General features: G+C 40.0%; 1 protein-coding gene across 11 annotated transcripts in view; it reads left to right on the top strand.

The window, feature by feature from the left end:
• GRIP1 (glutamate receptor interacting protein 1) overlaps positions 1-14470 on the top strand; it is a 682479-nt gene that overhangs the window by 618931 nt on the left and 49078 nt on the right. For all 11 annotated transcript variants that reach the window (XM_042947102.1, XM_042947098.1, XM_042947099.1 and 8 more), the window contains 2 exons: positions 6001-6070; positions 7821-7966. In XM_042947102.1, coding sequence (XP_042803036.1) covers positions 6001-6070; positions 7821-7966 — 216 coding nt within the window. The remainder of the gene's footprint in view (positions 1-6000; positions 6071-7820; positions 7967-14470) is intronic.

The following is a 14470-nucleotide window of genomic DNA, read 5'->3' as shown; positions in this document are numbered from 1 at the left end:
AGGCAGGAGACGACTGCTAATATAACATAACATACTGAGGGGGACAAAGAGCTCTCGGAACATAATGTGGCAGAAATTAAAATATTGGAAAATGAAGCTGAGGGAAAAGTCCAGAAATGAGAACAAAACAAATAAATGAGGAATCTAGACTAGAGAAGAATTATTCAGGCTGAGTCCAAACGACACAAAATCCAGAGAATAGCCATTACAGAATGAAAGAGGAGAGAAGTAAACTAAGTGTTATTAGTTTACTAATGTCATTAGTGTTAAGAAATAAACTAACGCACGTTAAACATTTTAAGCGTTTATTTGAGCAAAAATAGATTCAAGTCAGGGAGTGCCAAACTGGAAGTGGTTAGGGGCACTCTACCCACAGGAGCCTGGGGAGGACACGTAAAGGAAGTGCAGATACAGAGAAAGGAGATTATTGGTTGGATGTAGCCGAAAGCCCAGTTGGCTGTTTGTGATTGGTTTTCCTTAGCTTTTTGATTGTGTAACCTTAAGACATTGACAGGCTGAGATTTTGGTTTGCTTCTATAGGCCAGCACAGCATTAGAGCCACCTCAGTCTAATGGCCTCCATGTTTAACAAGTGTAACAAAAGTCAAGAGAACATCTATCTGGGTTCGCAGGGTCTGTGGGAAGGAAGTTCCCAAGATCTGTGTAGCAACCCTAGGAAGCAAACAGCCCAGACAGGTTGTGAACCTTTGCTAGAATCCCTCATCTGATTATATAGTATAAATAGTATATATAGTATATAGTGTATATATATATACTATATATATATATATATATATATATATATATAGTATATATATACATATATATGTAGTATATATAATATATAGTATATATATAGTATATATAGTATATAGCATGTATATATAGTATATATAATATATAGTATATATATAGTATATATAGTATATAGTATACATAGTATACTATATATACATAGTATATATGTACTATACATATATAGTATATATAGTATATATATTGTATAATATATATAGTGTATATATATACAGTGTGTGTGTGTGTGTGTGTATATATATATATATATATGTTTAGTTGTTTAATGTTTATTTGTTTTTGAGAGAGAGAGAGACAAGAACATGAGCAGGGGAAGGGCAGAGAGAGGGAGACACAGAATCCGAAGCAGGCTCCAGGCTCCGAGCTGTCAGCCCACAGCCTGATGCAGGGCTCGAACCCACAAACCGTGAGATCATGACCTGAGCCGAAGTCTGATGCTTAAACGACTAAACCACCCACGTGCCCCTGATTTTACATATTAAGAGGAGCTTTATATAATCTGGGAAATCTGAGGAGTTGGATTCATGATAAAGCCAAGAAAACTAAGCAAAGACACCAAGACAACAGACGACTACAGGGAAAACGTGTCCTATGAAAAGGCATGGTATGCGACATGACTTGTCTGTGAGTACTGTTTACATAGTCTGAAGAAAATATTGATCTTATGAAAAATTAAGACAAAACTGTGTTGGAAGAATGGGGGGAGCCCACAGGATAAGCAACATATATGAGTGTGGTGTTGGTATAGAGCGGGAGAGAACGAACTCCCCATCTTTCATAATAGAAGGTCAATGACTAGCACTGAAACGTAATGAAATAGTAACAGTTGTATGTTACTTACCAACAGAGCAACAGCCAAAAGTTGTACCTGGGGAAGTCGGAAGTAAAGGGCTGCTCTTGCAGAAATCTGACATGTATAATTTTGATATAAAAAGTAAAAAATAGAAATGCAGATTTTGAGAAGCAATAGAGTAGGTAGTGTCCTCTTGAGGATCAAGAATGTACGTCTGTGGGCAGCATGGCAATGTCGATCATTGTGATGTTATACAAACAGGTACTTGTGATTTAGGATAAAATTTCTAGGGACCTCCTCTTGTTGGATTGCGAAACAGCTGTCATTGCTGTCTCTTGTCAACTGGATTTTGAAACAGCTGTCATTGCCTCTTTTGTCCTAGGCTTTCAGTTCTGCACATGTGACCAATTGATACTGAGATTTCAAGCACTTGTGAAAGCATTTTGGTTTTTTCAGAACTTCAATAACCATGCGTTACCCTTCTTTGCTAGGCCACACCCCTGACCCATTTAGTGTAACCTCCCCACCATATGATGTGCTTGTATGGCCTTCCCAGTTGGAATCACTTGGCGGAAAAGAGAGCTTCGTGCCTAAGAACTTCATGAGATTTAACCGGCCCTGCCTCTCCTTGCGATCCAACTTCTCTGGGGTTTCATGGCCAGTGGCCAGAGCAGAGCTATCTAACTCAGAGTTGGTGTTCAATAAGTATGTTTTAAACAAATGACTCTGTGGAGATCTCCAATCAAATGTGAAGCACTGAGTGCTGGTGTATTCTCATTCAAAGGGTCACAAATTCCGAAGCCCTCAGGGGTGAGGCAAGTCAGTGAATGAGACCCATCCAAGTGAGGACAGTGACAAATGGGAAATTGAAGGCTCCATCCAAGGGAGGAGTTGGAACATGTCCAGTGTTGATAGATAATCATTAGAGTGAACGCTCACGTACACTTGCTTATGCACTGGTCCAGTCGCTTTAATGTAAAAACTCAATCCTTGTTAAAAAAAAAAACAAAAAACAAAAAAACAAAAAAACACCCTCTAGGTAAGTACTGTTATTATTCGTCATCACCATTCAGACATGAGAATACTAAGGTACCTAAAGACTATGTCCTCAACTGCACATGGCTAATAAGTGGTAGGGCCAGGATTTTGAACCCAAGCATCTGGCTGCCAACTCTTGGCTCTTAATCACTATACCATATTGCCTCCCTAATTTTTTTAAATTTTTTAAAATATTTATTTTTTTAAGTAATCTCTACACCCAACATGTGGCTCAAACGCATAACCCCGAGATCGAGAGTCACACGCTCTTCTGACTGAGCCTGCCAGGTGCTCTGCCTTCCTAATTTTTTAAAAGAAGTTACACATGAAATCTACTAACTTTTAAATGTTGGCAACTAATCTAACTTTTTAAAGCATCACAAGGCAAGCAAAGGATGCTTGGTTTGTGACTTCTTCTCAAAGAGTGGAGAATTAAAACATGGTACAGTAAAACCTTGGTTTGTGAGCATAATTCATTCCGGAAACATGCTTGTAATCCAAAGCACTTGTATATCAAAGCAAATTTTTCCATAAGAAATAATGGAAACTCAGATGATTCGTTCCACAACCCCAAAATATTCATATAAAAATGACTACAATACTGTAATATAATACCAAATAGTAAACAAAATACAAAATATAAAGAAAAATAAATTAACCTGCAATTACCTTTGAAAACCTTCGTGGCTGGTATGAGGGGAGACAAGAGAGAGGAGGGTTATTGTGTAGGACGACTTTCACTATCACTAACAGAATCGTTGCTATCTGTTGGCTCAATGGGACCTTTTTCTTTCCATGCAACTTTAACAAGGAACCTATCCGATGACCTAGAATGAAGCAAAACATTCCTAAGCTTACTCTTGAATGGGAAAGTAAAGGACTGTCCATAGTTGCTTTGAAATGACAAAAAAATACACTCGTGCCAGTTTTGGGCACCTTCCAACGTTCTGAAAAATCACTGCTATCTGCCAAACACCGCAGCCTGAGACCAAGCATCCGAGCATGGGAGGTGATCACCCATAATCCTGCAGCAAGAGAGAGAGAGAGAGAACCACCATTGGCTCACTTGTGATCACCTGACGTTCGGTGTCACATCCTACTCGAATTGTGACACATCGCCCGTTTATCAAGTTAAAACGTATTAGAAATGTGTGCTCGTCTTGCAGAACACTCGCGGACCAAGTTACTCACACTCCAAGGTTTTACTATACTAGGGTGTGCAAACAATGACTGGGCTCCCAGAGCCACATTCATTTAATATGCCTGCTAGGCATGGTAGTGACAGTGACAGGAGCTCGTACAGATTTGGACCCACTTCTGGGTTCGGCTTTATGACTCCAGTGAGCCTCTACCCTGATGAATTTTGCAAGCCTCAGCTATGGTCTTGGTTAAAAGAAAAAGAGAAGAATCTAGTAAACGTGAGAATGGCCGCCATATGTGCCTACACACCATGATGACTTTCAAGCCTCTCTGCAAAGCTGTGTGGGTTTGTCCAGGAGGCCCCAGTGCTAGTTTCCTCTGCTGCAATGATGACAGAGATGGGTTTGGTGTAGTTTGTTGTCTCCATTATTATTTCATATCAGACCATTTCAGTGGAACATGGATTTTATTAAAAACCAAGGGAAACATTGAATGCTCTACGATGTTACTACGGCTCGGCAAAATACAGTGTAAATTCATCGGCAGATGCTAGAAAAGTTGTATTTTCTGGTGATAACAAAGTTTTTGTTTTTGTGCCCTATGCCCAAAACAATTTGCGGTTGTGAAACATGACATGTGTAAAAATGCTCAATGTTTCTATTTCTCTAGCGGAATTATATCAGATCATTGAGTGGAGGTTTAAATTATGAATTAATTGTAGTGAATAGAATGTTTTGCATACTTTGCTAGAAGCTAAGAATCATGATTGAATGAAGTCCCATTAACATTTACTATGGACTAATTTAGACAGCGGGTAAGGTATTGGTATATGTGTTTGCTTTTTTTTCAATGTTGTGTTGAGATATTAAACCATCTGTTCCTGAGTATAAACATTTTCCTGGGATTCAGATGGGATTATGGGATATGATATGGTTCCATGATTATTATGGGGTGATCAGCCTGTTTATAATAAAATCTTACTTTAGGGGCCTTTTAATGATCCTTAAAAGGAAATCACAACATACTTCAAATTGGTAAAACCTCTCCTCTCGGAGGCGAATTGTTTTTTTTTATAAATGTCGGTATGGGTTATTTTAATTATCAGTCTCCTACATTAAATGCAAACCTTCTAGATCAAGATGGTGTTTTTGTACTTATGTGAGCTGTAGTTCATTTTCAGGATTAAATCTAAGGTAGACTCAATACCAAATGTATTGAGCCTCATCAAATGGAAACATCCCTAAGAGAAGTTATAAAGCCCAAAACTGACCACTGTGCAGGATAATGGAATAATCTGTAAACTCGATAAAAGTTACATGTATATATTTAGAATATGCATATGTATAAACATGTAATTAAGTCACACCAAATATTTACTATTCTCAGTAAAACAAAATAGTCACATTCCAGAACATTTCAGAGCATTCTAGGGGTGAATGTGTGAGCAAAATTTTAAGATTTACTGTCTATCTAGCAAAAGATTTCCTTCTGAAAAAAAGAACTTTAAATCAGTGAATCTCATCCACTTTCCAGCCCCATCCCCTTGAGTAACATGGCATGGTCCCATAAAAAGTGCTGTCTCCTCACCAAAAAGAAGGGAAGGGAGAAGGGAGGACATGTGAATACCCCTAAGGGGAGCCCCCAGTTGTGTCTGATACTCTCCAGTTGGGGTGTTCACCTTTCACCTTTCTCTTGGGAATCACAGGTTGAAATAGATTTAAACCTGATGGGAAGTTCTGCAGTTGCTTTCTCCAACTGCAAATTTAAAATGACTTTGTTTTGGGGCTCCTGGGTGGCTCAGTTGGTTAAGCGTCCCACTTTGGCTCAGGTCATGATCTCACGGGTCATGAGTTCAAGCCCCGTGTTGGGCTCTGTGCTGACAAGCCCGGAGCCTAGAGCCTGCAATGGATTCCATGTCTCCGTCTCTCTGCCCCTTCCCCAGCCCACACTCTGTCTCTCTCTCTGTCTCTCTCAAAAATAAACAGTAAAAAAAATTTTTAATGACTGGGCTTTTGTTTTTAAGTTTGTAAATACTTCAACACAAATATCTTTATATCAAGAAGGTGTAATGTGCACATTTTCTAATCTGTTTGCTGAGCATCTTTGCTTTGCATACAAACTGTACCTGCATTAACCATTGCTACAAACTGGAAATGTACAGTGTGGGTGAATCATGGGTATAAAGATGTGACTATTCTAACTTCGTTATTACAGCACCATCCAGCAGAAAACCAGGAGATCCCCTTGTCATATCAGATATCAAGAAAGGCAGTGTGGCACATAGGTAAGGAAAATGAATTTTCTGGTTCATTCCAAGGCATTTCTTTTTTTTTTTTCTTTTTTCTCTTTTTTAAGTAAACTCTATCACCAATGTGGGGCTCGAACTCATGACCCCAAGATCAAGAGTCACATGCTCTAACGACTGAGGCAGCTGGGTGTAAGGCTTCCTTAATTAAAGTAGAAGTGACCCTTTCCACACCCAAGGTAGACCTTCCTAATGAATCATTTTCCAGACAGCCACTACTAATTGATTATATTCAACATTTCTCATGCAATGACTGTGTAGCTCTCCCACCTTATTTATTTATTTTTGTACCCACTGTAGACAATAATCACCTGAAAATATTTGTTAGGGTCCTTCCCGAATCTATCATAGGCTCTCCTTCACTGACTCTCTTCATTTTCCAGCTAAGAAACTGGAAGTGGTCCTACTTATGGTCCCAATTATGAAACACCCCACATAGAGATAATAGCTTGTGGGAGAGCTTTGCGAGATGCCCGAATGTCCTCCCTAGCCAAGCCAGATCCCTGAGCCTAGAACAATGTCCTATTTGGCCCATATACCATTAAACTCAGGGAGTCTCAAACTTTCAGTGTCACAGATCGAAATATTTTTAAATGTTTGGGAATACTTATGTAAGACTTAACTTTCTATTGTCCAATTAAGACTTAAAAAAAAAAAAAAGAAACCCTTCTATTATCACAGTCATTTCATTAAAGAAATACTCTAATGCTCAAAAAGCAGGAAGGACATTGTATGGGTTTAGGTATATCAGGATAGGCTCAGATGCCATGACAGGGAAGCTCATAAACAGACTGGGTCAGACAAGACTGCACTGTATCTCATGTGACAGCTGGGAGGCAGGCAGGCAGTGCAGGACTAGGGCAGCAATCCTGCCATCCTCACCCGCTTGCTCCTGTCATTGTGGTTTTCTAGCCATGAAAGGGAAGTGAGAGTGGTGTCGAGGGAGTCTGGGACGTGCATCTTCAAGGAGCGACCCAGAAGAAGAGAGAGGAAATTAGATGCAGGAAAGCAGTTAGCAATCTCTGCCACAGACATAATGCATGAAAAATAGTCCTTCCCAAAACATAACCTTCCTTACAAATATGTATGTATGTGCATATATGCACAAACACGTATCCATTCTCATTATTTTTCTTATTTCATGATGGACCTTGAATATTTTCAACAGACCTGCAGAGGTCCATGGCCAGTGTGAGATTCTCAGGGGCCACCTCGCAGATAGGTAGCATCAGATTCACCCTTTCTCCCTATGGCAGCCACAGTGTGTTTCCCAGGACAGGTGGAAAGGGCAGGGACACCACGACTCTGACATCCACTAAGTCTCCCCCACCGTCTCTCAGCCCTCTCCTAGTACCTGGAATTGCCCAGGAAGAAAAGGAGTGCACCGATGCGGAGAAGCATGAGGACTCCCAGTGTCTGTAAACCCTGCCCCTTCACCTCCCTTCCTGGGAAACTTAGAATTCCTGAGTGAAGCTTATATAGCTGTCCTCGACGACTTGAAGAAACCAGTTAAAAAAAAATGTTTTTAATACTCTGAAATTTGGTGTCATGGCAGCCATCCAAAACAAGACTGGAAAAAAAGGGATTTGCTCATAAAATGCAATTTAAAAATAGCTGGAGGGCGTCTTTCCCTCTAAAGACTGCCATTACTGCCACACTCTTCTTAATGCCTCTTAAATGACCAGGGTAAGTGCTCATTCATCATGTGTCGCTGTGCATTTACTAACAGGACTGGCACCCTGGAACTGGGAGATAAATTACTTGCGATAGATAACATCCGGCTGGACAACTGTTCTATGGAAGATGCGGTTCAGATCCTCCAGCAATGTGAAGACTTGGTGAAGCTCAAAATCCGCAAAGATGAAGATAATTCAGGTATTGATAGCCTTCTTAGTTAAGACTGACTTCTCTAACTGCCCGTCTGTCACAAAAGATATGACATCTTGATGTTTTACATGCGACAGCTGGCTAGTGACTTTGCAGCAGAGTCTTACATAGTTAAAGGGGTCTTTAAATTGTGTGTTAAGAGGGTACTATGAATTTTCAATAGGGGTGCTTTTAAATTGTACAGTTAAGATTTTTATTATACAACATTATTGCAACTGTATCAAAGCAGTGTTTAAAAGTGAAAACTAAAGCATCACCCAATACTACCCCTAACACAATGGAACTAGTCATTTTCTAATTGATATTTGTATTACATAATCAGTGTGTGTTACACCTTCATAAGCACATTACCCACTTTTCAAACACTTAATATCTACCATTGTCTGTCTGTAATTTATTTATCATTTTTCTCTTCTTACTTAGATGGCTTCCAGTTATTGTAGATAGTACAATCACAGACATCTTTACGTATGGATATCTTTACTCAACTCTTCTCCTTCTTTTGAATTATTCCCTTAGGAAATAGTTTTAGAAGTAGAACTGCTGAGTAAGAGTAAAAAGGAACTTCTCATGATTCCTGATGAGTCTTGTATCGTATTGTTTTCTTTTTTTTCTTTAATTATTTTTAATTCTCAAGTTACTTAACATACAGTGTAGTCTTGGCTTCAAGAGTAGAACCCAGTGATTCATCTCTTACATATAACACCCAGTGTTCATCTCAACAAGCACCCTCCTTATTGCCCATCACCCACTTACCCCACCCCACCCCCAACAACCCTCAGTTTGTTCTCTGTATTTAAGAATCTCTTAGAAGGGCGCCTGGGTGGCTCAGTCAGTTAAGCATCAGACTTCGGCTCAGGTCATGATCTCACAGTTCATGGACTCGAGCTCCACGTCGAGGTCTGTGCTGACAGCTCAGAGCCTGGAGCCTGCTTTGGATTCTGTGTCTCCCTCTCTCACTGCCCCCCCCCCCCCCCCGCACTCTGTCTCAGTCTCCAAAGAATAAAAATAAAAATAAAACATTTAAAAACTTTTTTTCCATGAGGTAGAGACTTAAAAAAAAGTAAAGAGTCTCTTATGGTTTGCCTCCCTCTGTTTCTATCTTATTTTTCCCTTCCTTCCCCTATGATCATCTGTTAAGTTTCTCAGATTCCACATATGAGTGAAATCATATATCTTTCACTATAGAAAGCTTATGAAAGACATTGAAGAAGACACAAAGAAATGGAAAAATTTTCCATGCTCATGGAAGTATCCTGTTGTTTTCTAAAAGGGCTGTATTCATTGGTAGTGTTTCCAGTAATGGAGGAACACAATGGGACAGGGCTTCTCAAACTTTAAGGGCCTCAGAATCACCTGAAGAGCTTGTTAGAACACAGTTCCTGGATATTACACCCAGATGAGGCCCAAGACTCTGCATTTCTAGCAGCCTTCCTACTGTGGTCCAAGGAACACAATCTGAGCAGCAGTAGAGGGTCTTTTATCTGATTATGATAAGAACCTAGAGCTGATTGAAAAAAGTCCATAATTGAACGACGCAGTTAATGTGGGGAATTAACAGAAAATGATAGCTATGGGTAGCATAAACATTTAACTTAAAATTTTACCAATCTCGGGGGTGAAGCCAACTTCTTTGCTATGAATATCATTCTGCTGATCACAGTTACAAGTCTTTTTACTGTTTGGTTTCCTAAACCATACATATAATATACAGTTCATGATTTCCAGTTTTGTTTTTCTTTTAATATAGTGAAAATTTAAAGAATTTAATCTGAATGTTTACTCCATTTAGATTTTTTTACTTGCCCAATATTTTCAAGTTTTTCTTCTACAGAATTAACAGTAGATTTTTGCCTAACGACCTCCCTTATTGAATCTTTCCAAAGAATTTGATTTTGTTTTCATAGAACCACTGTACTCATGTTTCATAGGTTATGTGAGATTCATCAGATTACATAGTTACAAAAACTAGTAAAACTAACATCAACAAGCTTGGGAATAAACAAAATTGACTAGATTTTTAAGCTTACAACACAATTGTTAGCAGGAACAGAGATTCACAGAGGTACTAGAGAGAGAGACCTATTACACTAGAGCATTTGATGGCATTGTAAGGTACATTTTAGGGGCACCTGGGTGCCTCAGTCTTAAGCCTCTGACTTCAGCTCAGGTCATGATTTCGCAGTCTGTGAGTTCGAGCCCCATGTCAGGCTCTGTGCTGACAGCTCAGAGCCTGGAGCCTGCTTTGGATTCTGTGTCTCCCTCTCTCTCTGCCCTTCTGCCACTCATGCTCTGTCTCTCTCTCTCTCTCTCTCTCTCTCTCCCTCAAAAAATAAATAAACATTCAAAAAATTCAAAAAAAAAAGAAAGGTACATTTTACAAAGAGGATGGAGAATCAGTTAATCCAGTAATGGTTACAGAGAGAGTGGTTAAGAGAGCTTCGTTCCAACCAAAGACGAGTTATTGTCAGTGCTCTAGAATCTTCTATAACTAAGCCATCTAGATCTAGAGTTTGTGGTCATGTGGTTTTGATTCCTATCCAAAACTAAAACAAACTGGTAGTTGCATCCATCAGCAGAGCTGGTAAGGATGATTGTCTTCAAATATATTTTATAACCAATGTTTAAAATTTTCCACTCATTATTTCTCAAGCAACTGATTTTCTGTACCAACGTTTGCATTCTTCTCTTTATAAGCATGCTTCAGTTGCACTTTCTTTGGGGGATTTATTTCCAAAAAGGATAAAGCCTCAAGCATCAGTCTGGGCTGTGTCCTAGTGAAGAGGCAACACTCTGTGGAGAAACCCATTTTGTATGATTTGCCAAGCTAAGCAGATCTCAGCCACCTTCCTTGCAGAGTAAAAAACCCAAGCCAGAGATGAATATGTATAGTGCTCACAGTTGGCGGTGTTCCCAGTTCCAACACCAGGCTGTGCAGACATGTCAGGCAGGAGGAGTTCCAGAAACAATAACTGAGCACTTGGAGAGTCAGATCTTACTTTCAATTGCTTCTTTCCTTCAGTTCATCTTTCCCCCCTTTCCCCTTTCACCCTACAATCCCTATGCCTAGTATTATGGTAATTATCATGCTTATTAAGTTTTTTTTTTTTTTTAGGAGGTCGTATTTTTATTTTATTTAATTTTGTAATTGTTTAAATTTATTTTTGAGAGAGATTGAGAGGGAGAGAGAGAGAGAGAACAAGCGGGGCAGGGACATAGAGAGAGGGAGACGCAGAATCCGAAGCAGGCTCCCTCCGGGCTCTGAGCTGTCAGCACAGAGCCCGACGTGGGGCTCTAACTCGTGTACTGCGAGATCATGACTTGAGCCGAAGTCAGATGCTTAACTGACTGAGCCACCCAGGTGCACCAAGGAGGTCCTATTTTTAAAATTCTAAATCCTTCCGTTGAAAACTGTGCACCTACCCAAAATAAGACTGTAAGTATAGATGTGAGAGACATATTTACCCAAACCAGATTTTCTCAAATTGGCATATGAAAATATATACTCATTCAGACATGTTTTTATAACAGACCACTATTTGAAAATTACCATCTGATCATTGATTTGGAAGAATTTAAGTGTTTCTATATCCTCTTCCAACATGAGGATGTAAAGTACTGTGTAATTTGAGTAGCTGACTACTCTTACTCAGAACAGAGCAAGGAGTGGGGGAGGAAATGATTCAAAATGAGTTAGTTCAAGGCAGACTATGTGGTCCTAAAGAGCACATGCTTTAAGATCAGGCCTGAGTTTAAAGTCCAGTTCCACCACATTTGAGCTATGTGAGTTTGGGCAAGCTACTGAACCAACCTGAGATTCCGCTGTATTTTCAGTAATGTACAGACAGCAATACTCGCCTTACGGAGCAGTTGTCACTTAGTAATAGAAATATTTACTGGCACAGTTGGTGTTCAATACATGGGGACTATTTTTATGGCTACTGCTTCCTAAAATGCCTTTCTCCACCTTTGTTCTTATCATTCAGCAAGATTTAAATGAATGGGAAGTAAGCATTAATCATAACAAGTCACTGATTTGGGAAGTTTGATGCTGTGCTTAATCTGAAATTAAACTGGTGATGTGAATTATTACCATCCTTGGTCTCAATGTTTTAAAATGACAAAATTCAGCATATAGTCTCCACTCCCTAAAATGTTGCTCATATTCATGTTGGACTTTCTGTACTCTGGGAGTCTTCCAGTGCTTTCCTTGACCCTGCCCCCTCAATCCTTGCTGATTTCATCAGTTGCAGAAAGTTTATAACCATACGTGATAGAACTTCTTTTCCTAAACTAGCAATACTGCAGTTGGGTTTAATAGCTGTGGCTTCAAAATGTGGGCACGTCTTCCCGTTACACTAATTTTATTGCTCTGCCTTGTACCTTACCCAAGCAGATGGTAGAACTACTCTCAAAATTGTTAAAGTCTTTGTTTTCCATTCAATCATGCCATCGGCATGTATTTGATGTGTATGAGGTGTTAGGGTCAGCCAGTTCTTAGATTAAAAAAGACACAATCGGGGCACCTGGGTGGCTCAGTTGGCTGGGTGTCCAACGTCAGCTCAGGTCATGATCTCACAGTTCATGGGTTCAAGCCCCACGTCGGGCTCTGTGCTGACGTCTGGGAGCCTGGAGCCTGCTTCGGATTCTCCCTCTCTGTCTGCCCCTCCCCTGCTCATGCCCTGTCTCTCTCAGTTTCAAAAATAAATAAAACATTAAAAAAAAAAAAGACACAATCCCTGCCCCCAAATCAGTCACCACCTTATATGAGACACAGAAGAAAATAATTGATAGTATGATGAATGGGCTAGGTGTAAGCACAAAATGTTAAGAGAATATGGAGGCATCCATTTGAGCCTGGGGAGCTCAAGGATTTCTAACCACTTTGGTCTTGAAAGGGTTTGGGAGGTGTTGTTAGAATTAACCAGAAGACAGTGAGCCAAAGCAGGAGATCAGAAAGCATGACACATCCTAGTAACAGATGTAGCCGGTGCATAAATGATGTGTAAGGACTCGGTAGTTGGCAAGTAGAAAGATATACTGAAGCCAGACCATTACAGTCCTAACCCATGTTAAGAAATTCAAACCTTACTCCAGAAGCCAATGGGAGCCATCAAAAGACTTAAAGCAGGGGAGTGAGGCCATAGTATTTGGTCAGTGATGACCTGGTTGCCATTGTTTAGTGAAGAATGGGGCACACTCAAGGGTCTGAATCAACTCTTGTTTCTAGTCCAGCCTCGGGGAGCAAGAGAGTGAAATGACTAAGAGCTCTAGGCTAGCTTCACAACTGACAAGCTGGGAAACGGGAAAATTAAATTCTCTGAGCATCCGTTTCTTCATCTGTACACATCCATTTAATGCCTATTTCCCATGGCTGTGTTCAAGGATCCAAGGAGGTGATACATGTAAGCATTCAGCAGTGATGTGTGGTGCCTACTAGGGCTCAATGAATCCTAACTACCAGCTGCCAGTATTAGGATGCTTTTACGTTAATCTTAGCTCTATTTTACTATGTCCAAATCTTTTGGAACCCTTGGAATTGTAGGGATTTGCCTCCCTCCCTCCCCGCGATGTTCAGTGACCATCCTGCCTTCAGGAGATTTTGTGTGTGTCATCTTTCATTACCACAGGAGGATAAGCCAAGTAGAGCCAGATGGCTCTTGCCTGGGTCCAAGGCTCCAAAACAAGGGCTGTTACCCAATCCTTAGGTCCCCAAAGATGCAAATAACCCTCTTGAAATAAAATCTATTGTCTTTTTTTGATGGTGTCTAGATCCAATGTAAATGAAGAGAGGGAGAGTGGCTAGCCGAGAAGCAGCCCTGAAGCAAAACAGTTGAGAATTTGGGGACTTGAAGGAAGAAATAGGTGGAGACTTGCAAATGTGTGCCAAATAATTCCTAAGGGCCTGTGTGCTCTGTATTACTGCCTTTGTGCCAATCAAATTTATAGCTGTTAGCGATTTCTCTCTTGATCTGCAGATCAAGAGACCTCTCTTATAATAAAGAGCATGTTTTTAGAGACCATAAATGCAATATTTTACCTCCATGGGCTCTAATTTATATAGAGAAACATTTCCAGGCTACAATTTGTCCCATCAAAAGCAAATTACCTTTATGCCTTTCCAAACAGAGCCTTGTGCACAGATAGCTTTAGTACCAGTGAAATCTGCCCTTCAAAGATCTGAGCTTTCATTTTTTTTTTCAGTAATTTCCCCTAGCTTTTCTCCCCCTCAAATCTAGACTGAAGTAGCAGAAAGTCCCCATTACAAGCAAGCAAGAATGATCCTTGCTGTGCTAGGAGCGGTGGTTAAAGGGTGGTTTTGGCAAAAGACTGGCTTCAAGAAAGAACCTATAATAGATTTTTAAAAAGGGGGGCGGGGGGTATCTTCCCTTTTTTTCATGCTTGATCTCAGAGTAATGGTTTTCTTTTTTTTAAATATTTATTTATTTGGGGGAGAGTGCAAGCAGGAGAGAGGTAGAGAGAGGGGACAGA

Source organism: Panthera leo, chromosome B4, assembly GCF_018350215.1.
Source record: "Panthera leo isolate Ple1 chromosome B4, P.leo_Ple1_pat1.1, whole genome shotgun sequence".
Lineage (NCBI taxonomy): Eukaryota > Metazoa > Chordata > Mammalia > Carnivora > Felidae > Panthera > Panthera leo.
The sequence above is the reverse complement of the archived record's forward strand: the minus strand, read 5'-3'. Positions and strand labels throughout refer to the sequence as shown.